At 36.3% G+C, this 24,944-nt stretch overlaps 2 protein-coding genes across 3 annotated transcripts in view; one reads left to right on the top strand and one right to left on the bottom strand.

Annotated features, from left to right (window-relative positions):
* The window catches only part of LOC121431705 (DNA-binding protein SMUBP-2-like), a 40,006-nt gene extending 17,850 nt beyond the window's left edge, over positions 1 to 22,156 (top strand). For both annotated transcript variants that reach the window (XM_041629359.1, XM_041629360.1), the window contains exons 9-16: positions 454 to 551; positions 1,169 to 1,351; positions 4,843 to 4,961; positions 16,685 to 16,903; positions 17,834 to 18,010; positions 18,374 to 18,551; positions 18,893 to 19,022; positions 20,147 to 22,156. In XM_041629359.1, the coding sequence (XP_041485293.1) occupies positions 454 to 551; positions 1,169 to 1,351; positions 4,843 to 4,961; positions 16,685 to 16,903; positions 17,834 to 18,010; positions 18,374 to 18,551; positions 18,893 to 19,022; positions 20,147 to 21,013 (1,971 nt within the window). In that variant the 3' untranslated portion in view covers positions 21,014 to 22,156. The remainder of the gene's footprint in view (positions 1 to 453; positions 552 to 1,168; positions 1,352 to 4,842; positions 4,962 to 16,684; positions 16,904 to 17,833; positions 18,011 to 18,373; positions 18,552 to 18,892; positions 19,023 to 20,146) is intronic.
* LOC121431706 lies at positions 7,017 to 14,177 on the bottom strand. Its single transcript, XM_041629361.1, has 2 exons — positions 13,629 to 14,177; positions 7,017 to 10,397 (listed from the first exon to the last, which is right to left on the bottom strand). Exons 1-2 carry the CDS (start codon positions 14,148 to 14,150, stop codon positions 10,338 to 10,340), a joined length of 582 nt encoding a protein of 193 aa, XP_041485295.1. The 5' UTR covers positions 14,151 to 14,177; the 3' UTR covers positions 7,017 to 10,337.
* Positions 22,157 to 24,944: the final 2,788 nt, after the last annotated feature.

Here is a 24,944-nt window from a genome sequence, read left to right as displayed (position 1 = left end):
GTTAATGATCTGACCAATGTGGTGATGCGTTATATACTGCACGCAACTCAAATTTAAGTATGACTTTTAAATCATACATAACTCATTGTGAAAACATCCCGATGCCTTAAATTTAATTTTTTGTTTCTAGGGCAAGACCACTTCTCAAAAGGACACATTTTTTATATTGCAGCACAAATGAGCAAAATTAGAAATGGCACAAAGAACATCCTGGCCAGTGCACAAGTGGAAATGGAGGTCAATCAATAGGACTTTGATGGCCATGACCTTGGATAGCCTTGGATTGATTTAAGCTTTTGTAGACAGATTTTATTGAAAAAAAAGCTAATTCAAATATTGAGGGCCTGCACACAATCTACTCTCCCATGGGAGTACACTATATGTATATATATATATATATATCAAAGAACAATAAACAACTTTACATTTTCAAATCTTTTGTTGTTTCTGCAGTCTCTTGAAGCTGCATGTTGGATCCCCCTTCTTAATGCACCAAAATGTCTTCTTGCTGGTGATCATTTACAGCTACCTGCCACCATTATGTCAAAACAGTAAGTCACAGAGCTTCAGGGGGGGGGGGAGGAGGGGGCATGTTGGATCCCCCTTCTTAATGCACCAAAATGTCTTCTTGCCAACGATCATCTGCAACTACCAGCTACCATCATATTGAAACAGTAAGTCACTTACACTGTAGCTCCACCAGGGGGGGGGGGGAGGGTGGAGGGGGCATGTTGGATCCCCCTTCTTAACGCACCAAAATGTCTGCTTGCTGGCAATCATCTACAACTACTAACTGCCATCATGTTGAAACAGTCACATACACTGTAGCTCCACCAGGGGGAGGGGGTATCATGTACAACTTGTACTGGTCCACCAGACTTCATCAAAATATCACTAGGGGCATACGTACATGTAAAAACAAAAATCCCCTAATTTTCCTGGTTATGCTTAGATTATATCTGCTATTATTGAAATATCTTGGTTATTTTTTTACATTCCACATGATTTTATTTATTCCTTAGGAAGGGCGAGGCTACCGCCCCTCATTTTGATAATTTCTATTTGGCAAAATTGATATTTATCATTTCTTATGTAAATATATTGTCAAGATGTTGGAGAATTCATTGTGATAATGCTTTAAAATAAATCATTTTCCACCCATAAACAGAGCAGCAGAAGATGGGCTGGCAACCTCCCTGATGGAACGCATCATAAGTCTCCATGGCAACAGAGTAGTGCGAATGTTGACCACTCAGTACAGGATGAATGATGACATCATGAAATGGTCGTCTGATCAGTTGTATGATGGAAAACTAGAATCGCATCAATCTGTGGCTTCCCACCTTCTCAAGTAAGATTTGTATTTAGTTAAAGGTAAAGTCCACCTCAGAAAATTGTTTATTTGAATCAATAGAAAAAAAATCTAATGTGTACATTGCTTAAAATTTCATCAAAATTGGATGTAAAATAAGAAAGTTATGACATTTTACAGTTTTGCATATTTTTCTCAGAACAGTTATATTCACAACTCAGTGACATGCAAATGAGAGAGTCCATGCTGTACCTCACTAACTATTTCTATTGTTTTTTTTATTGTTAGAATTATACACTAATTCACTTTTTACAGATTTGTCAGTAAGGACCAAATTGATTGAACCATAAAACGGTAGAACAGTTGTAATTCCACATGTTCATGAAGAATAAAACTTTGTTTCACATGACAAGGATAAAGTGAGTATATTTCATATATCATATGATAAAATACAAATGAAATAGTGACTAGGTTATGTCATTTGTCCCTTTATTTGCACACTGACCAAGATATGCATATAACTGTTTGTGAAGTTAAGTGAAACTTTTAAATGTCATGACTTTCTTATTTTTCAATTGATTCTGATTCTATTTTCAGTGTTGATTATGCCTGTTGGTTTTATTTTCTCTTTTTATTCAAATCAACTTTTTTTCGGGGAGGACTTGTCCTTTAAATAATGTTATGAAAGTTTGTAATCATGTAACTCGACATTTCTGGCTTGCACCCATTAACCCTTTCTTAACTTGGCTATTTCAGACCAGTATTCAATTCAATTCAATTTGGTTTATTATGAAAAGACATTGTAAAACAGTCTGAAGACTGACACATACAAAGTTAACAGAAAAAAGGAAAAATAAATTAAATTATATACCTACGAATTAAGAAAATACAATAAGAACATAATAAATTAAATATTGCACTCAAGGTTCTACACATTACAGAAATATAATTAAGGGGATAATGCTATTTAAAGAGAAAATAGAATGACCGATAAGAACACATAAAAATATTGGGATATGTTTTAGGTTGATTGATTTTAATGTAAACTGAGTGGGAAAAAAAAAAGGGTGAAGGGAAGAAAACAATGTCATACTTGAACGCACAAATTACAAACATGAACAAGGGTTGACATTGAGTTCAATGGCATATACAGAGGCACATACATACTAATTTTGACATATCACAGAGCAGCATTCAAAAATGCTGTGACATGAGGAGTGGGGGTCAATTTGAAAATTTGCACGTGCATAGAGCTGGATGTAAACTACAAGATCGTGTAGAAGAATTTTCAAAAAATTAATTGTTTATATTTTTTTGATTAATTATGCAAATAAGCATATGAAATTTGCCTTAAATTTGTTTTTTTTTGTGTATGTTTTTGTCTTTAACTCAATTTATGTAGCTAGTCGAATGATAATTATTGGTGGGAGTTTGAATTATTACATTTCTAACAAATATCTACAAAAAATTGCAAAACTTTGGTTAATTTTTTGTAGATTCTTATGTATTTCTTAGTTTTTTAAAATCTTTGTTTTTTTCCCTTTTGTAATTTTGGAACCATGTACCCGGGTGTCGCAAATTTGGTCTCAAAAGATGTGCAAGGCTTGAAAGTAAAAAGTCGGCGAGCAGTGCGACGGCGTAGTGACAAAATTTGTTGAGGGGGGGGGTCAATTTGACCCCACCCAGTTTGATAAGGGTTAATTAGCCAATAATCTTGGTGAAGGCTGCAGCTTTATCTTTGCTGTAATGCTGAATGTGAGTGATATTTCTATTGCTGTGAGACTATAGTTGTTGTGTAGAAGCAATCACCTCTTAAACCTCTTGTCTTTTTTACATTGACTGAATGAGACGTATTGTCAATGTTTTGCATACTAAGAGCATTCAGACTGGTAATTAAGCAAAGACTATACTAGATTTCAGGCAACAGGTAAATTAGATTGCATGTTCTTTCTTGAAAACCAGCCCAAAATGTCTTAATATTCAAATTTCTCCAGCAAGATTCCAACTATCGTCCATGGGGGCGTATGAATTTAAAGGTCAGAATAAAAGTAGAGGATTCTAAAATCTACTTTTACTGTTCTGCTCTTTCTACAGCTGTAAACATTGCTGATCCAGCATCTACTGGATAGAGACAAATGGTACAGAGACCCATTTATGTTCACAGCCTCATGAAATAGAGTCACTTGTTCTTTTCCATTATTTGATCCTTGATCGTTTGCTGGTAGGCTAGGCTTGCGGTAATTCTCTGTCCCTGCACCCTTGGCCGGCCGTGCTGCCCCAGCTGCGGTTCCTCGTGAAGCTTCCCCTTTGGTGGCTGCTCGACCGCCTCCTCCTACTCCATCACCTGAAGATGACGGCATCACTCCTGCTGCCACCCCAGTTCCTTCACCCAGGCGATCTCTCCGTTGGGCCAGTAGACCTGCATGGCACTCAGATTACAAGATGTCTTTCTAACATGCTCTGACATACGTCTTGTGTTCTTGGGAGTTTGTGTTTTACGCGTTTTTGTTACTGCTGGTGTTCGTGTTTGCTGTTATTTGAACGTTACATTTTGTTTTTCTTCTACTTTGTGGAGTTAACTGTTTGAACGAGCCTTTTAAAATAGACATTACTTTTTGGACAGGAATTTCAACTTTGCCACTGACTCGCTTTCATCACTTCTCGTCGTGCCAAAGGCTTGGGGGGAGATATAGGAATCTAAAACATACTTCTACTGTTCTGCCCTTTCCATAGCTGTGAACATCGCTGATTCAGCATCTACTGGATAAAGACAAACGGTACAGAGACCCATTTAGAAAGCACAATGTGGAGCTATACCTACCTGTTTTGTCATGATTGTTCAATGGACCAGCAATGGCCTGGTGGTAAAGTCACGCTTAGTAAGCAGTAGATGACATGTTCAAATCCCTCTGATTCCAGATGGGTGTTCATTCATAAGGCTCTTTGTAAGTTACACATGACTTTACAAACGACTGTTGCTTCTTTCTTAGGAGCTAAATCAACACCAATTCAAATCTGGTGTCTATCTTTTCCCATAAGAAAGGATCCCCAATCATTTGTAAAGTCGCTTACGAACCTCTTTATGAAACACCTACTAGGATTAGAATGCCTTCACCCACCTTGGGTGATTGCTGAAAGTATTATGTATTTCTTGAACAAAAGAAAAAAGGACAAGAATATACATCTATCATAGATTGCAATACTACCCTCCCTTTCATTGCTTCTGGTAGATACTGCTAGATGTTCTAGAACGAGAGCTGGAAGGTGAACTCTGGAAAAAGGGAAATACACATTTTTGTTTGATGTCTATGTTTATTTTACAGAGATAATGTACGCCATCAATTGTTGAGAATGGGAATACCTCCCTCCTGCTGCTTCTGATCACTACTCTGAATGTGATGTATTAGAACTTAGAACTACATCAAGATGATGTAGTCTCAAATGGAATTAGAATTATTTGTTTATTTTCCAGACACATGCCACTGATTACCTGCTATTGATTTGTTTGATTATCCTGTTTATTTTTCCAGAGACATGCCATCTATCGTTGAGAATGAGAATACCTGTATCCCACTACTTCTGATTGATACAGCGGGATGTGATGTACTTGAACTAGAGTTAGAAGATGAAGTATCAAAAGGCAATGAAGGTAAATCTCATTTCATATTGCTAGTAATCAAGACCCATCATGACTTGATACTAGGACCAGGTAATATCAGTCTGATCTTCTTCTGGAAACAGTAAATTGCTTACAGCGTGCAAGTAAAAACAAAAAACGTCTTTGGTTTAACGTTAGACTAGGACATGTCTTGGCTGGGCAAGTTTAGTGACTGTCTTGATCTCGCTGTTTGGTTCCTCATGGATTACAAAAATCTAGGTCAGATTTATGGATATAACATACTTATTTCATATTTTCAGACTCCAATCTACATTGAAAGTTGAAATTAGAATTCTAATCTTGAAAATTAATTGTTGTTCAAATGCCTCTTGCTATTAATAGAAATGTGGAGGCATGCTCTTGCTGTTGTCTAGGGCATTCCTCCTTATTTCATTTCATTGTTGCTTTTCGGGCTCTAGTACCTCACACAATTCTAAGTTATTTTTGTGATATATTATGTTAAGCATTACAAATATTCCTTAATCAGTCCGGCATGGGTATTCAAATTCTTTCTAATACCCGTCTATTTCTTTTACTGTTTCTTGCCTGGCGTTACATACTTTTTAGAATGTTTGTCAATGTGTTTTATTTGAATTTTAATAATGTGCAATTTTATATATCGAATGTGCAATATTCTCTCAACGGTTTTTCCATGAGGGCTCGCACTGAATTTTACTTTTGCGAGCCCTGGCCCACGGAAAAACCGTTTTCTTACTCTTTTCTTTTTCATTTCTACTTTATCTATATTTGATTATTCAATTTCAAATTGTATTTATGTAATTGCATTGTACAATTTTTGTATGTTTTTATGGCCAAATAAATAATAATAATAATAATAAAAAACAATAATAATCCAAGTCCATACCTTTCAAGTCCCTAGCTTAGTCACTTCGCATTGAGATATCCTGTCAATGTGGCTAGCATTCGTGCAGTATACACACACTGATGTTACTTGGGAAGTTTGGCATGGCAAAGCCAGAAAATCAAGTTCTCGGATCTTTGTTCCCTTGTGTAAAGTTAGCAGAAAAACGGTAACACTATGTCATCAATCTATGTATTTCAGTTGATATGCAAACTAAAATAATCCTGATTATTTTTTGCCTTACATTTTGAAGAAAATACCTTTTTATCATAATAATAAAAATAATATAGGGTATTTATATTGCGCACAAATCCACCTTGTTAGGTGCTCAAGGCGCTCCTATATTACCCGGCTAAGCTAGGCGTTCATAGCGCACACAGCTTTTTAAGGAATTACTTCCTACCGGTACCCATTTACCTCACCTGGGTTGAGTGCAGCACATTGTGGATCAATCTCTTGCGGAAGGAAATTACGCCATGGCTGGGATTCGAACCCATGACCCTCTGTTTCAAAGTGTGAAGACTAATCCACTGGGCAACAACGCTCCACGTTATATTATCTAACATATTTTCATGAGTGATCATTATCCATAAAAATAAAGTGATAAAAAAAAAATCAACTCTACAATCTACCAAAAGTGCTCCGAGAGAAAATAGTCACAAAATGTGAGCAAAGTGGATCTTCCTAATTAGCAATACTGCAAAGTGTTGCTGCCCTCTAAGTTTGTAAGTGTAAACTATTTATTGACGTGCAATGTATAGTAAATGAAATAATGACAGTTGACCTGGATTTCAAAGACTTTCTCATGAAATCATTGTTCGCTGTGATTACTTTGGTTTCCCATGCATAAACTACCTTCAAGGTTTTGTGGGCACTTTGTGGTCTAGTGGATCTGACTCTCGCCTTCTAGAGGGTCGTGGGTTCGAATCTTAGCCTTCAGCAAGAAATTTATCCACATTCTGCTGCACTCGACCTAGGTGAGGTGAATAGGTAGGCAACTTGAGCTAAACCCTGAGTAATAATAATAACAATGCGCCTTGGAATAGATGTTTCTAGATAGATGGTGCTATACAAATGCCTATTATTATTTCTGCAGTAATGCATTCCCCACAAAAGATCAGATATGTTCAAAAGAGAAAATACACCAGAAATGAATTTGAGACAGGATAATTTGATTAATTTCATAGGCAGATGGCCATTTAATATTTAGATTAAATTATACAAAATACATCTGATTATAAAGTGGCGACGAACAGGAAGAAATCATTTCATGTAAACAGATATCATGCAATAACTTTGTCACTGATACAGTTAAATCAAGCTGTCAGTAAATGAAAGTGTAAATGAACTGTAACTGAACCCCCCCCCCGCACCAAAACATATTAAAGCCCATTCGTGCTGTACAATATAACTCTTGAAGAAGCCTGAAATTGGAAGGAGTCTAAAATCCAAAAGGAAATGTTTAAATGGCAGAACCATGCAGTGTTTTGGTGCAAGCTTTTAGATGCTTGAATTGGATGATTTCAGAGTATCTTGGATTGACATGAATGTTAAATTGAATGGCTTTACATATTACAAGGCAAAGCAATACTTTCAGTATGGACCAATCAAGGGATAACTTCATCTCAAGTTGAGGCTGCTGCATTTTTGTAAATAAATTGTTAAAAACATATTAAAACATATCAGTATTAATAGTAAATATAAAAGCAAAATTATATGTAAGACTTGCATATTGTAATATATCACAGTGAAGTACATGTTAGGCAAGAGAAGCAAAATGATTGCAAAATATAGTAAATATTTGATGGTTAAATTGTGACACACTTATAACGTACTGCATATATTCATACTTTTTGACAATCAACTTAATTCATTGGAGACTGGGTGGGCATAAGTGCAGGCTCAGTCAGGAAATATATAATATACCATCATCAGCCAGCCTGAGTAGGTTACAATGCTAGGAAATTGTATACAACTTAATGATGCTAAAACAATACAAAAATTGGCAAGAAGCTTGCATTAAATAACATGGCCGGGCCTTGTTGCGTAATCAAAAGTTACTATTATAGTGATTTAGCCATCACATAGTAAGTACCATCCGTGGTAATGAAATCACCAACCAATCAAAATCAAGGATTCCAGACAAGCTACCATTGGATGTCAAAGTTACCATTATGCAATGTGGTTCTGATCTATACAATGTTGACATCGGTATTTGGTAAACTCAATTGAATGATGCTGATAAGAGTATTGCATTAAATACTGTAGATGTTTTTTAATCTCTATTTTACTGTCCATGATAAAAGAAAACCTTCATATCTAACCTTTCTATAACTATTTGAAACAGAAAATGCTACTGCTTCGTTATATCATATGTAAACCAACACTAACAGGAAAGTGACAAGCCATTTTCTGATTAACCTGGATCCAATAACTAGATAGCCATACCTATTATAGAGTTGACTGCAATCTTCATAAACCAAGGGGGTGTTTCACAATAGAGTCACATTTAATTGGCTACTTGCTTGCATTATGAAAGGCATGAGGATGCGAACTTCTGCGTATTGATCAATAAGACTGCGCGTTGCATATCATATACATTTGCATTTAAGTGCGACTCTTAAGTCATACTTAAATTTTTTGTGAAAGGCCCCCCTTGTTTCACAAAATATTATCCTTGCTAGGTAACAGTCATGTAGTTGAGGCCACATTTTGCCGGCCTCAGCCTCGGCCTCAGTTCGGGTCACGTGTACAATGTCTATGGGAGAAGGTTTTGTCCAGCGGCCTTGGCCAAAATTCACAATGGTGGTTATGAAAACCATCGGCTGAACCCACGTCTTATGCAAATTTCCTGTATAAATTACGCTTAATTACACTTTTTTGAATTTTCAAAGCTTTTGTGTGAATTTGGGCCCTTGTATCTTGTAAGAATCGGACTTGACTACCAGTACACCCCTGCTAGGTGTTTATTGATTATAATTCTATCAACTGAAAGAGCAGATGAGACATTACCTTAATAAGTCTCTATAACCTAATGTTCAATAAGGAAATCACTTATCTAACAGTAATTACATTTGAAAAAAAAAACATGCCAGGTACAATTGCCATTTTCATGTTACAAAATGCCTCTTTGTGGCTCTGGCGCTGGTAGTTTGATTCACAAGCAAGATGTGTGCACTCCACTTGCTATTCACAGGTACACTAATGGTATGTTAAATGTACAGATGTTCTTCATTAAGATACTTATGATTGTGCTTATAAAGACAGGCAATTTCATTAATATGAAAACTGTCTAAATACCAATTTACATGTAGTTGCAAATGCCACCATTACATGATCTACAATAAGCCATGTACAGTACATGTTTCTACTAGCTAGAGAGATATATACATGTATGATAGGGTAATTGAACTTGGGGGTGAAATGTCGAAAAAAATGCTGATATATTCTATGTCCAATATTTTCAGAATGTTTCCATGATGATGATGGAAAGCAAATCATGTACAACATAGAGGCTTCACAGTGTGTATCTATCTTTGGCATGTGAGGACACCACAGTGACATGCTTGCCTAAACGTAGGATTTGCTTACTCCTATTAAGGACAAATACCATAGAAAATGAGAGGTGCTTACACTGACACCTCAATGTCCAATATTGCTGTCCAATATCATTTTATTGCCTGATTTGTTCTTTGTCCCATTGGAAGAGTCCAGTCCTGAAACTGTTTGTGTCAGTGTCTGTCTGTCAGGTTGTATGAACACACAGTTGTCTAAAAGAAGTGTTTAGAAAAATAGATGAGGTCAAAGGGGAAATTTCTTTACAAACTGTAGAAATCTCCTTCATGACCAAAACGTGTTGTATACATGAACATATGGAAAGGCACATGAAGTACCGGTAGTACTACAAAACTTCTAAATAAGAATAATATGCATAGCTGTACAAATAACAATATTTTCTTTTTCATCAGTAATTTGAAGTGAATTTCTATTTCTTCTTCATATAAAGAAATCAAATTCTTGTGACCCCCATGATAAATTACTTGATATCCAGAAAATATTTTGGGGTGTTAAAAACTATTTGACAGTTCCTGATATCAAGAAATTAGATTTATTTGTCAAATGGCAATTGGTCAGATTAAGACAGGACATTACATCCAATGATCTTTGAAAGTTTGCGTTGTGCTACAGATAAGATAGGAGAAGCTAATGGTTTTCCATGTCATTATTCCTGAAAAGGCCTTTCAATGGTCGAATGGACAATGGTGGAAGTTCGATGAGAAGTGGAAATGGAAGAGATGGATTCAGGATTAAGTGAGAAGGCAATAGATGAGAGAAGAGTAATCTTGTGAGATAAAGTGAAGTCCTTGAGAGGAGTGTGAACTAGATGTGGTGACCTGGACAAATTCTGAAGGACCTCACTTGTCTTGAAGCCAGTATTCTTGTGAGCCACAGGTGATGCTCGGAAGGTGACGGAGGGACGATATCACTTCACATCCTTTGCCATTTTAGTGGATCATTAGGACCATGATAGCAACTACAGCCCCTAGGAGAGACCACTCTGATGCCTGTAATTAAAATAGAGAAAAAAAAAGGGGAATTCAATTACAAGTTATTTCAACTAAGTCAATGACTGATAGAAGAGAGGTTGTAAAGTATAGAAAAGTTTCAAACCCTCCCAAATGAAGTTTGAAAGTCGGTTGGGTTAAGGTTAACTATGCATATTTCTTCAATGCATATTCACTGCTTGGCAGTTGAGAATATCCATTAATAAAAATGCAGATTAATAGGTTTTGACAATTGGAATTTATCAAGCTTCTACATGGCCTGAATTGCATAATTTCATATTGTGTCAGAAGGGTTGTGATTCCATAGATTTTTACATATAAAAGAAAGATTATTTTTATTTCCAGATTATGAATTCATTTCTTTTTAAATTGGCATAGGAAAATGACACGTAGCATTATTCAGTGCTCAAATGGATAGGTACCTCCAAGTCTTTGTTTAGCTCTTTTTTGCCTAAATTGCAATGTCAAGAAAAATTTGTTACACATAATCTAAATGCAGATAGAATTGGAAAGCTGTGCCAAATAACCGGCAGGAAGTAAAATATGGCAGAAACTTGTCAAAAGCTGTAGATTTCATCAATTCAAGCTTGCATGGAAAGATATTTATGATGAAAATGATATGAGTAATCTGAAAAACAGTATACTAAGATATAGAATCAAGTGCTTATAACAACACAACATGGCGTTAAGGTCTTGAGGCCGGTGAAAAGCAAAAGCCTGATAATTGGTGTTATTCTTATACAAAATACTCATTGCATTTCTGTGCTTAGTAGTTAAAATGTCCAATTGGTATATGATTTTTCAATTTCACTTCTGGATCCAGCCTGGGGCTTTAAATAAGCCACTTTGAGTTAATTTTATTTTCAGTTGCAGCACATGCTACAAATAATAATAGAAGTTTTGCATCTGTATACTGGTACATGCAAATGACCATACTTAATAGGAAGGATAACAAAAAAAAATTCACAAGTCATGTTGGTCACTATGGCCTGAATTCACAAAGGTGGCTTCTGAAAAGCAGTGTACTAACATATGGAATCAAATGCTCCTAACAACACAACATGACGTTATGGTCTTGAGGCTGGTGAAAAGCAAAAGCGAGCCTATGAAACTATTCTTACGCAAAATGCTCGTACCAATGTTGTTTTTAGTTGTTTAAAAATTTCACTTGCAGGCGCAGCGTGAGACCCCAAATTGCATCTCATTAACAACCCTTATATTTTGATCAAAATTTTCATCTTACCCTTCTGAAGTCCTTGTAAATGCGATGGCCCGAATTCACAAAGGTGGTTTTTAAAACCCACGGTTGAGTCCATGGTTTATGCAGATTTTCTGTATAAATTACGCTTAATTTAGTGCGTGTATAAAACATGTCCAATGCTGATGCGCGCTTTTGTTACAGTGCGCTAAATTGATGCCTGTTGCCATGGTTATCCACGGTATTTCATTCATGAGTCCACTGTTTTTTTTTGGACTCATGAATAAAATAGCATATCTAACCATGGTAACAAGCGTCAATTTGGCACACTGTGACAAAAGTGCGCATCAGCATAGGACATCGTTTATATAAGCGCCCAATTAAGCGTAATTTATGCAGGAAATCTGCATAAACTATGGATTCAACCGTGGGTTTTTAAAACCACCTTCGTGAATTACGCTTAATTGAGTGCGTGTATAAACCATGTCCAATGCTGATGCGCGCTTTTGTTACAGTGCGCTAAATGGACGCCTGTTGCCATGGTATTCCACGCTATTTTATTCAAGAGTCCACTGTTTTTTAATAATGAGTCCACTCTTCAAACAGTTGACTCGTTAATAAAATAGCATATCTAACCATGGGTGGTATTCTGAAAATTGTCTTAACTTTTCTTGTAAGTCAGCAAGATAACAGAGCGCTAAAATTCTCTTAAATTGGTATTCTGAAAATTGTCTTATCTCTGTAAGGACACCCCCTATTTTATCTCTGACACGCCCAATATTCTGTCATCAACCAATTATTAAGCTTGTTATATGCTTAGGCCAACCAATAGAAGCATCTCTTCTTAAAAATAATGAAGCGCATTGTTGATATGAGGCGTAATTTCCTTGCGCCCCCCGACGCTTATGCTTGTGCGCTTCTGTGCTAAAATACACGTGGCTCTTCTCAAAGATATTTTCTCTGAAAAGATTCATCATCTCGAATACCAATTTGTAATTGCTGAAAAGTCTACCAATTATTATAATGTCTTTTGAATGTCTCCTTTTGTAAAACATGATGTTCTTGCGGGATGCAGCAAGAAATAATTATTGCAGACGGGCAAATATCGCATGCAACAATAAGTTACAATAGCCCCCCACCTCTTGTAAATTTTATTGTATTTTCCAAGGAAGTTAAGAGAACGTAAAGATAAGAGAATTTTCGGAATAGCTTGTAACTCGATATTTTATCTTGCGCACAGACATAATATGCGCCAATTATACATTTACGCATTATCATCTCTGACATCATACGCGCTCAGTGAAAGTTACAAGAAAAGTTAAGACAATTTTCGGAATACGGATTTTATTGTAACTCTAAAGATACAAGAATATTTCTCTTAAGACAATTTTCAGAATACGGCCCCATGGTAACAAGCATCAATTTGGCGCACTGTAACAAAAGCGCGCATCAGCATAGGAAATTGTTTGTACATGCGCCCAATTAAGCGTAATTTATGCAGGACATCTGCATAAACCATGGATTCAACCGTGGGTTTTTAAAACCACCTTTGTGAATTCGGGCCGATAACTTCAGGTTTACTTAACCTAGGCTCATATAATTTGGTGTGTGTGATACTAAGCATGGATCCCAGCAATTCTATTTATTTTTGAGGTCAAAAGTCAAGATCACAGTGACATGTTTTGATCTTACCTTTCTGAAGTTTTTGTTAATGGATAACTTTAGTTGAACTTAACCTAGGCTTATATAATTTGGTATGTATGATACTATCATAGATCCCAGCATTTCTATTGATTTTGAGGTCAGAAGGTCAAAAGTGATGTCGCCACCTTCCACTTTTCTTGCTTTACCAATAAATCCGTTTCCTGCAGATGCAGGTGGGTGTTTTATGTGGTCGCCTTAGCAACAATCTTGTTTAACAAATAATGAATGCTTCTCTTTTAATATTGAAAAATATGATGAAATCCTTACATAATAGAATTGATAGTTCTTGTAAATATATATTATATCATGTGTTTCCACATGATACTCACAATTTGTGGGGTTGCCTGATTTGGCGATCTAGTTGGACATGCCTTCTCCACATTGAAGTTGGTGCCATTTGTAGATATCTTTACGATATCACCACTTTGCTTGTCAACGATACAAGCATACATGGGATGCGTCAGGTCCGCCAAAGCTAATGACGTAGCGTACAGGTTGTATGTCACGATCCTCTTTGACGTATCGTAATCCGCGGTTATGCGGAATCTGGAATTATCTTCACTCTGTGAGTCCTGGTAGAAGAGGACTTGTGTTCCGTTAGTTTTCCAGAATCCGTTACCCTCTGGGTCGGTATTTAACCAGACCTCAAACCTGGTCAATGGTATGGATCCACCCACAGCAAAGACCGCAGTGTATTTGGCATTCATGCCTTCTACGTAACACGCTTCATCGGTGCGCGGCCCATCTATGAACCTGAAAGTAGTGTTGTCACAATAGCCATTGTGTAAAGTCATCAACCAAATAAAAAATGATATTATGATGGGTAAAAATTGAATTAGTGCCGGAGCCATGTTATGTGTTTCGATGATATTTGCACTTTGTCCAAGCAACATGGCCGCTTGAGAAAAGACGTCACACTTCCGCTTGACAAATTTTACCCTGTAGAGGGCGCAACAAAAAAAACTTATTTTCCGGGAGAGGGGTCGTAGTGAACTTTTGTGTCTTCCCCTCCGCTTGAACAGCATGATATTATGTATGCCCATGTAGCGAACAATGGCTCAATATCTTTTCATACAATTCCTTTGAACAGTTGCACCTTTTATGGAACATGCATGACTGGTTTATAGTTTATAATAGAAACTTGCTCACACAATTGAACAAAAAATGCATTGAAGTTGGTTAAAGTGGAGCGTTCATTTGATTAATCATTAAGTTGAAACCTCATAGATCTTTTTTTCAATTCATTTGCATTTCTGTCAGCGGGAATTTTGCTGAATTTATGAGCTAAATTCAGAGAATGTATGTTCAAAATGATCATCGTCGCCAGGACAGTGGCATATCAATAGAATGACAGAGGGAGAGAGAGAGAGAGGCAAAAAGGGGGAAGTGCAAAGAATATGATGGGATGGGAGCATAGAGACTCGAGAGGAGAAACACAGTAGACAAACAGAAACAAAAATGAAAAGAAAGACACTGGGGAGAAGAGAAACAGAGTAAGAGACAAAATCGAGAGGGATATAGATTATATGTAAATCTAGAGAAAGATGAAAAAAATGCAACGGAGGGACAAAGAAAGTAAAAAAAACTAGATTTAAATTCGTCATGTGGACGAATTAGGTGGTCTGTCTTTGTTCTCGCTATCATGATCACTATTACCATGTTCATGCAGATCAATATGATCTTCATGATGACAATGGAATGTTCATTATGGATGGAATACTTGTGAAATACGGGAGATGATAAAGCACTGTGAAAAGGGTCTCTTTGTTGTATGACAATACATGTGATATGAAAAAAAGTAATTATAATCTGTTTTATCTTGCTAAATTCTAACTTTTATGCCATTAAACTATCATGAAGGATCATGTACGAGGTGGTAAAAAGAAAAAAAATGAAAAAAATTCTTGTTTACCCCAGGACTCAAACCTGCGCCCCCGAGAAAGCAAGTCAAATGCGTTATCCATTGAACCACGATATTTCCCATAGAGAATACACGTAAGCAATTTTGAGAATTACAATTCCAATTTTGCAAGTGAAAAACGGGCATTATCCTGGCATCTGATAAAAAAATAGAGGGAACACTTCCGAAAGCTTAGAATCTCAGCTACAACATACTAAAGAGCTCAGGGAAAACTGACATGAAGAAATGGAGATATGGCTTATGAAATAGAGAAATGTCGAAGTTTTGAGAAAAAGTCATGTCCCATAGAGATTACACACAAAATAAGGAAAAATGACATGCCTCTTTTCATCGCTGTTTTACGCAATGATGCGTTTCTCAAAACGAAAATTTATGTTAACTAAGGAGAAAGAGTACATTTTAAACTCTAATGTATATTGAAATCTGGGCGAAAAACGATCTATATTCGAGAAGTTACAACCAAATTTGTATAAATTTGATGATGTCATTTTGGAAAAAATGAAATTTTTAGTTTAGGCGTTCTTTTGATGACGTTATGATATAATTTAGGGACAATGGTGACATGAAATCATATCTACAACTCATATCCTATCGATATATGAAAAGAAAATTGGGGGTCAACGGACTATTTAAAGAGCTACGGTGAATTTTCAATAGGCATGTTTTTGCGCACACGTGCTGCAAACTTTAACGGGTATTAATTTTGTTATTAATGGTTGTAGAAGGTTGATCAAGGTATCAAATTGCTCAGAATTATATTATCAATGCAATGATATAAAAAAATGGTGTTTCTGCATTGCGTTAAGGCGTTACGCGCGGAAACGCGCACGCATATGTGTGCGCGCGCAAATTTTTGAAATGCTTAAAATGACCTGAAACGTACCCAAAAAAATTTATAGGCCATTTGGAGGATTTGTTTAGCTTTGACGCACGCATACGCGCGCGTCATGACCTTTGATAACATTGACAGTTGTACCTTGACCTGAAGTTAATGTGATGTAAATATTGTTAATTTTTTTTTGATAAATGATAATGAAGATATGATCAAATTAAGAATTTTACAAAATGGCGCGTAGATGACGTCATCATGACCATATGACCTTGAAAAGCTTTTTATGCCGTCTCTATGATTGAATCTACATATGACAGAAAAATCAGCCAAATTGATTCAGCCCATTTGGAGAAAAGTTGGCGACAAACATAGGTGATAAGAATAAATAAAGAAAGAAAATTCTGACAAAATCAAGAGGTGATCTTTCTTGTAAATTTTCATTTTAGTTCTTTTGGTCTCTGTTGTGTTTATGTTATTTTTTTACATCAATATTTTGAGAACTGCACTTGTACAAGGCCTCTTGGCTTCATGTTTGCAGTTCCCAATTTTATTTTCATTTTTTAGATTATGTATATTTTTAAACGAGAATGAAGTAAAATGTGAATTGAGTTGGATTTCTTCCATTGCTATAGGAGAAGCAGACATAGTAAGTCACCATGTAAGCAACCTCATCACCAGCGGCTTGTCCCCGTCACAGATTGCTGTCATTGCACCTTACAACCTGCAAGTAGACCTCCTGCGGCTGAGGTTGTCGTCAAAGTATCCTACTCTTGAGATCAAGTCTGTGGACGGGTTCCAGGGGCGGGAGAAAGAAGCAGTCATCATCTCGATGGTTCGATCCAATGACAGAGGTCAGTCTGATGGTTTATATTCACATGATCAGTTGGTCTACTTTTCAGATAGTCTAACACCACTTGGGCTAAACTCCACTGGTCTACAAGCAGTTGGTCTAATTTCAGATATTCTAACAACACATGGGCTAAACCCTATTTCGTCTAATATCAATTTGGTCTAACACCAATTTGGTCTATTTGACATTTGGTCTATATAATTCTCGGATAGTTTGATAATAACTTATGAACTAAGCCTATTGGCCTGTATTCTGAAGTTGGGTTTAACTTAGTTCATTAACTATGCTGGGTTAGACCAATTAGATATTGTACTGGAAATTAGACATAAAAATAAATCGACTAAATGGCAAGTAGAACAGACATAATGGATTGTTTTTATGAGAATTAAAGGACACACTCGAAAAAAGGAATAGTATTTCTAGTTATTTTAAAAAGTTTGAAATTCAGGAACCCATTCCATAAAGACTTCTAATTAATGTATATTGATAATAGTTCTTTGTAATTGCTGTTATTGTAATCTTGATGGTCATTGTGGACTAGTGGTTAAGACTCTTTTCTTTCAATTTGAGGGACATGGATTTTGATTCCCAGCCATTGCATTTTTTCATTCAGCACAAAATTTATCTACATTGTGCTGCATTCAATCCTGGTGAGGTGAATGGGTGCCCGACAGAAAGAAGTTAATTTAATGCTTGAGCGCCTATATAGCGGCTTGGCTACAGCTAGGGTAGTATGATACCAAGTGTCAAGCACAGTAGAATATATGCATATTGTAATTGTGCTATATGAATGGTCCATATTATAATTATTATTGGGTGGGGAGCTCTGTTATCATGGTAGCTACGAGCACTGCAATATCTCTTTATAAAACTGGTCCCTGCTGTAAGAGAAGTCTGTAATGTCTTTCTCATCACCTTTTCATACATATAGGTGAGGTGGGATTCCTGACTGAGGATCGTCGTATCAACGTCGCAATCACCCGAGCGCGACGCCATCTTGCAGTCATTTGTGATTCTCAGACCGTTGGAAAGCATCCATTCTTAAAGAGTCTCATAGATTACTTCAACGACCATGGGGAAGTACGTACGGCTTTTGAGTATGATGAAGGTAATGTTCTATACCAAAAATATGTACCTTTTTTTTAAAGAAGTAATATGCCTCGGTAAAAATATGGCAAAGTTTTAGTATTCTGAGGTATATGTGAACAGGATTTTAAATAAGACATTACAATATATTATGCTAAACCCAAATAAAAGCTGATTAATTCAAGGAAATTGGCAATTCAATAAAAAGAGATGAATGCAGCTTGACAATTTTTCTATTAAATTTGCTAAATATTTATTATTATATTTGCTGTACATCCACATTGAATTTGGATTCCTTAATTCTTTTTTTTCAGTCATTTGCTATGGTAAAATATTTAGTTTCATTTTGAATGTGTGGAATTTTATCCTTATTTGTTCCTTGTAGTTCTTGCCTCTTCCTCCGATGTACCAAGACCAGATCACCTGGTCTTCAAATCAAAGACTACTAGTAGCACCCACAAGAGTACCAAGGCATCAGGAACAGTACTTAAGGGACAGAGGAAAGGTCAAGTTAAGAAGGCAGAGGTTAAAGGTCAAAGTTTAAGCACTGACCCTGTGCAAAGGTGACTATTTGAAAGATTATTGATGATGTCACAAATGGGATTTTTTCAGTGTTGCTGTGAAAGAACATGTAGACCTATCGAATGGGGTTGTTTATGGAGCGGGGGAGATTCTCATGTTTTTTTATGGGGTTTCATTTTAAGAGACTATTTTTTTCTAGATCAATCCTACTGTTGATTTGTATGCTTGATTACATTTGATAACCGAAAGTTATCCTTCGTAAAAATCACCCCTTGATCAAATGCCAAGTAGTGTGAAACAGGTTCCTTAGCAACCATTAGAGTAAAGATTCAATGCATGCAATTTTAATTGTGTTTTATTTCCTAATTTTTGTTATTTTCAGGAGTAAGGAAGATGCTACCTTCCTGAATGAAACCAAGAGAAGATTGTTAGAGTTTAAGAAAGAACCAGAGGAGAGGCTTCTTGAGTTTCCTCCTTCACTCAATTCCCATCAGAGATATCTTGTGCATGAGGTAAGATGCTACTCGGTCAATTTAAAAAAATGTCATAATTCTTGAAAATCATGACTTTGACTGGGTACACACTTTATCTGCGGTCAGTGGTTTGAAACTCTCCCATCCATGTATAAAAGCAGATTCCAAATCTCTTTGTTATGAATGACAAATTTAATGCAATGATCAGACATCCGTGTTATTTGTTATTATCCTGACAGAATGTCATAGGATCCATGCAAGATTCTTAGGCTTCAGGCCAAAAGATGGATGGGGCAATGAATTGTGAAGGGTTTTTTTTTTTGCTGAAAATGAACTTTTTTAAAGCCATGTATAATGTAATGTTTAATTGTACCATCACAAATGGCTTTCCATTTCCTAATCGTCAGTAAGTTCCACTTATGGTGGCAGCGGTGGGATACAAACCCATTCCATTGAAATGACTGGTGTCATCTCATTCTGTCACACATAAACTAAAGTTACAGTTACTGACCAATTTGTGCCTGAATTCATTTTTCCTTGGATACCTTCAAGCTAGTCCATATTTATAATTATATTTTTGTATGGTTGTCTAACCAGTTTTCCTTCTTACTATAACTAAAGAATCAGTTCATGGATGAACTTCAAACTTGGTACAAGTACGCTTTAAAGGAGCATTAATGATCTGATTAGTTAGGGGTATTGAGGTCAAAGGTCTATGTAGGTTGTATTAAAATATCCCATTCTTGTGATAACTAAAGAACAATTTTAGGGGTCAACTTCAGACTTTGTTCATTTGTGAACATGTGAGAGATGATCTGATTGTATTTTAGGATCATGGGTTCAAAGGTGTCAGAAGTAATTATGTATATGAACATATCTCTTCTCACGTTAACCTAAGAACCTTTTGAAGGATTATTTTTCATTTCAAAACTAGGCTTACATCGGCATATTGAACAGGTGACGATGATCTAATTTGATTTTGGGGTCACAATGTCAAAGGTCATAGAGGTCATTTGAAAATGTTTCAAAGTTTGATATGTAACATATTCTTGATCTGGCAATGGTGGAGGTACAGAGTCAAGAATCCATCTAGTCTTTCTGAGGTATGAAATTTATTGACAATCCATAGCTACCTCAGTATTACATTTTCGTTTAACTTTCAGCTCGCAGAAGGCTATGGACTGTACCACTTGAGTACAGGTGAGGGGAAAGAGAGACAGATTGTTGTTAGAAAGGAAAGGACTGAGCCACCTCAGGTTGAAAGGACATTAGAAGAAAGAAACGCTCTTGTCACCAGGAATGATGATTCTAACGTGTCTGTTGAGGAACTGGTGGAGGACTTTGAAACAGAGAATAAAATGGAGCTTTTATCTGATCGGGAGGAGGAAGCCGAAGAAGAAGCAACGGAAGAGGACGGTGCCATAGCTGGTAACATAGAGAAGTCAGAGTTAGAGCAGACCAAAGAGAAAGAGAGAGAGGTTAAGAGCCCTGATACAGAACTTGCTTCGGCGAATCTTTTGAAATGTAAATTTTGTGGGAAGCGTTTACCGCCGGGAAACCGGCTCCTGCATGAGATCCACTGCGAGAAGACGCAAGCCGAGAAGAAACGACAGAACTCGGCTGGGTTGAATAAAAAGCATAGAAATAAAGCTCAGAAACAGAAGCAGAAGCAGAATCTTGAGGATGCCTCTGCGGAAGACTTTGATACGCTCGTCGCCATGGCAATGAAGCGCGATAATGAGTGTAACTATAAACGATGCCGAGAGAAGATCACAATTACGGGATTAATGTGCGAGTTCTGTACGAGACGGTATTGCTTTAAGCATCACGTACCGGAAATCCACGGATGCGAGGAGATGGCACGCCACCATGTACGGCATCAGATGTTGAAGACAAAGGTTGTAACCAACGGCAGCGGGGTCAAGGAGAAAAAGGTTGACCCTGCACATAGGGCTAATCTTCAAAAGAAACTAGGTGCTAAACTTGGGCAGCTTGGTGAACAAAGACAACGCAAACAGAAACCAAAATAACTTTTATTTGTGAATCACGAAATGGTGCTAATAGAAGCTCGTAATTTTGACTCTCAAAGAGGGTCATTTGTAAAAGGCAATAATTTCCCCATTCTGAAGTTTAGTGAAGTGAAATGGAGGACTGATAGCTAATTTATTCTGTGAAATACAGAGCGTGTAACAGCCTCAGCACATGCTTGTGTTCCCTCTTTTAAGAACCCCTCATCTCAGAACTTCAAAATTTCGGATCCCCCCTTTTGCAGACGTATTGTGGGCTTTACCCCTTTGCAGACCCCCCTCCCCCTTAGATCCCCTTAGCCATGGCTATAATTTGAACTCGTGATGACCCTGAAGTCTGGAGACCAATCCACTGGGCCACAACGCTCCAATATCAAGTTTGCTTCTAGAATGCCACCCAATGTGCAATCATGTATTAAATCTAAGGCATGTGACATCTAGTGGTATCAACAATATTCATAGAGTAAGTTCATTTTTCAAAAGGTGACATTTTTATGTTACAGCCCAAATAGGAACAATTAAAAAGGGCATGAAAATAATATTACATCCATGGCAAAGTTACCTGTATCTTTAGCTTGCTATATAATTTGTTACAATTCAATTTGTATTGAAGTAAACAAAACAAGGAAGGAATATTGAATATAGTAACTTCGTATTGAACAAGTGCAATGTTTTGTTAGAAGGTTTTGTGTAAAAACATGTAAGAGGTTCAAAACCACATAGGACGTAACATCTTCATAGTATGAACTAATTGATTTATAGATACTGTGGAATAAAATATCTACATATTTTGAAAGTATACTCTAGTTATAGTTCAAAATCACATTTTGTTATGTCATGTGTTTTCTTGATTTTATATGTAATGTTATATACGACTCTTTAATATAAAACATTTATATTTGTAGTAGTTGATATTAAAGCCCATCAAAGTTTTAGCAAATGTTTAATAATATCAATCATCCTTGACTATCATCAAACATTTTAATTTTACAATAGTCTAGTTACCAATTTTTATCTTTATTCCTCCTTTGTTTTGGGGTCAAAATTTTGAATTTCTGGATTCATAGGCAAAGCGCTATATTTTGGAATATTGTTTTGCTTTATCTTTAAAAAGAGCATTTTGTACACTATCTTACAAATCTAGTATCAAACAAAAATAAAACATTTGATATTTTTAGCCCATTTTAGGCTTTAGAACTGGATCTGTACAAAAAAGGGGGGGAGAATGCGAAATTGCAAAGTTTGTTCAGTAAAACATGGTGTAATGTATTGGAATAGTGCACTTTGAGGGGATGCAACATTAATAGACTTGCATGAATCAAGAAAAGGAGAAGGGGACAAGATGAGAAAGGGAGGATAGAAGGAATAGAAAGAGCTGAGGTACACAAAGTATGGTACAGAGAAAGGATCCCATTGCATAAAAGTTACCATTATGGTAACTTTGGCATCCAATGGTAACTTGTATAGAATCCTTGATTCTGATTGGCTGTTGATCAGCGTTACCATGGTTGTTACCATTGGATTGCAAAGTTACCATACTTCATAGTATACCAATGATGCATGGGTTTAGAGTGGGTTGGTAGGAACTGTGTGCACAAGGTAACTTTGGCAGGGTTTAACTCACAAGGCGCAGCCGAGTGGGTTTAGACCATATTGTCAAAGTTACCATGTTTTATAGAATTTTAAAAAATCAAAAAATTTACCAGACGCATGAAATTATTCATCAGAGGCAGGATTTTTTACCGGACGCATGATTTTTTTTTACCGGACGCATGAAATGAAAAAAATTACTGGGTCAAAAAAAAAAATTGGGGATTTTTTTTTTATTTCATGCGTCCAGTAAAAAAATCCTGCGTCCGGTAAAAAATATCATGCGTCCGGGAAATTTTTTGTTTTTCTAAATTCTATAAAACTTGGTAACTTTGGCATTATGGTCTAAAAAAAATTTGGAAAAAAAATTCTTCAATTACAATTTTTTTTTCTCATGCAGCCAGTAACAATGCGAGCATAGCTCTCAACCAATCATATATTTCTCATCCATTCTATAATAACTTTTATGCAACTGAGGCCCAGGAAGGAAAGAAGGGAGGGGAGACAAATAGGGGAGAGTAATGAAATAAGGAGAGAGAGCAAGAGAAGGAAGAAATTATAGAGTGGGCCCGTGGGAGGGGCCACTTACAATGATGAGTGGATACCATGCGCGACCAGAAAAACACATAAAAAGGATGTCTTTTTCCAAGATAGAGCATGTTACATACGTAACGTGATAAGGGTGTCAAAAACACAAAAATAATGAAAAAAGGGTATCTATTTCGCTAGGAAAGCTACGTGTTTAGGGTCAAATTTGCAGGGATGATAAAACAAAATGTTTTATAAAGGATGTCCTTTTTGCCCCAATACGTGTTTAGAGTCTGATTTACGCGAGCTGTGGAAGGTGGGGCAGTACTAAACCAAATGATGTGCAAAGGTAAAACCGATGGACCCGTGACATAACAATAAAATATTGCTGTACTTGTTTAAGGGTTCATTTCAGGGAATACTTGCCAAGAGTATCGTTTTGTTTCCAATACTTGTTAAGGGTAGGGTTTCACACGCCAATAATTGTTAAGGGGTGCATTTTAAGAATATGAAAAATATGTGTTTAGGGTGCTTTTCGAGACCTCTTGGTCGTGCATGGTATCCACTCATCAATGGAAGTGCCCCCTACCCTGGAGAGTAGGCTTAGAGAAAAGAAAGTAAAGGGGACAATAATGAGAAGCAGGAAGTGTGGTGAAAAAGAACATTAGAAACAAAATTTCAATGTTTAAAAGTTAAGAGAATATGTTGTGTTTTAATGACATAGAATGAAATAAACTATTAAATCTGATAGCTGAAAATTTATGAATTTGATATCCATTTAGCAACGTGAATAGATTTTAATGCTATCGGGTTAAATCACCAGTTATAGGTAACTCCAAACTCTATTCTCTTGTACACTCTCAAATTTATTATATTCTCACAACTTTTCTCAAAAAGCCATGGAAAACATGTATGATTGATATACTTTACTTGTATGTTATTATGGACATATCCTTTTTCATGTGTATAGGTGGGTGTTTCATAAAGCTGTTCCTAACTTGAGTGACCTAACAGTTCAACGGTGACCCTTTCTTGGAGACTAAATGAAACAAATTCTAGTGTGTATCACTTCAGGACGTTCCACAGTTAAAGTGAAATCCATGTCATTTTCACCAAACTTTGCAAATAGATACTTTAGCACCGGAATATTCCAAATATGCAAAACTTAATATGGGTCCATGTGCTTGATTTTTCGCTATAGAGCTTCAATATTCACCTAAATGCATGTTAAGAATTGCGCATTCAAAATAATTCACAAGATCACAACAGTCATCACAGTCATATCCTCAAGATGCAGAATCTATTTATATTGCTATTTGTTTGGTCTTTTTAGTCTAACAACATTCTCAGTTCTCAGAAATTCTGCAAAAGATAACAAAAACTCAATCTAAAAAAATGTGAAATTTCAATAACAAGCTTGAGAAGTACAAGAAATGCTGCACTTTATTCAAAACCGTGTCACTTTCACCAAATTTTGCAAAGTTGTAGAGGAAGGTATACCTAAGCGGTGCTAACATTAAAAAAATAGGGGTTTATGTGTTTGTGTTCAAACTATCAGCACTTTTATTAGAGCAAATGTGCTTTTTAAAACACCAAATGCTTGGTATCTATGTGAGAAAACATTCCAAACTACTCTACCACTTATTCAAACTCACTGTCATATTCGTCATACTTTGCAGAATTACAGAGTAAGTATTTTGAAATTTTAGTGGTATTTTTTTAAATGGTCCATGTAATAATTCCAGTTAGCTTCATGAAATCTGCAGTTAGTGCAGAGGAGAAAATCAGCTCATACCTACAGCTGACTAATCACTTG

This window comes from Lytechinus variegatus, chromosome 18, assembly GCF_018143015.1.
Source record: "Lytechinus variegatus isolate NC3 chromosome 18, Lvar_3.0, whole genome shotgun sequence".
Classification (NCBI taxonomy): domain Eukaryota; kingdom Metazoa; phylum Echinodermata; class Echinoidea; order Temnopleuroida; family Toxopneustidae; genus Lytechinus; species Lytechinus variegatus.
Note: the sequence above shows the minus strand (reverse complement) of the source record. Positions and strands in the feature narration are given on the sequence as shown.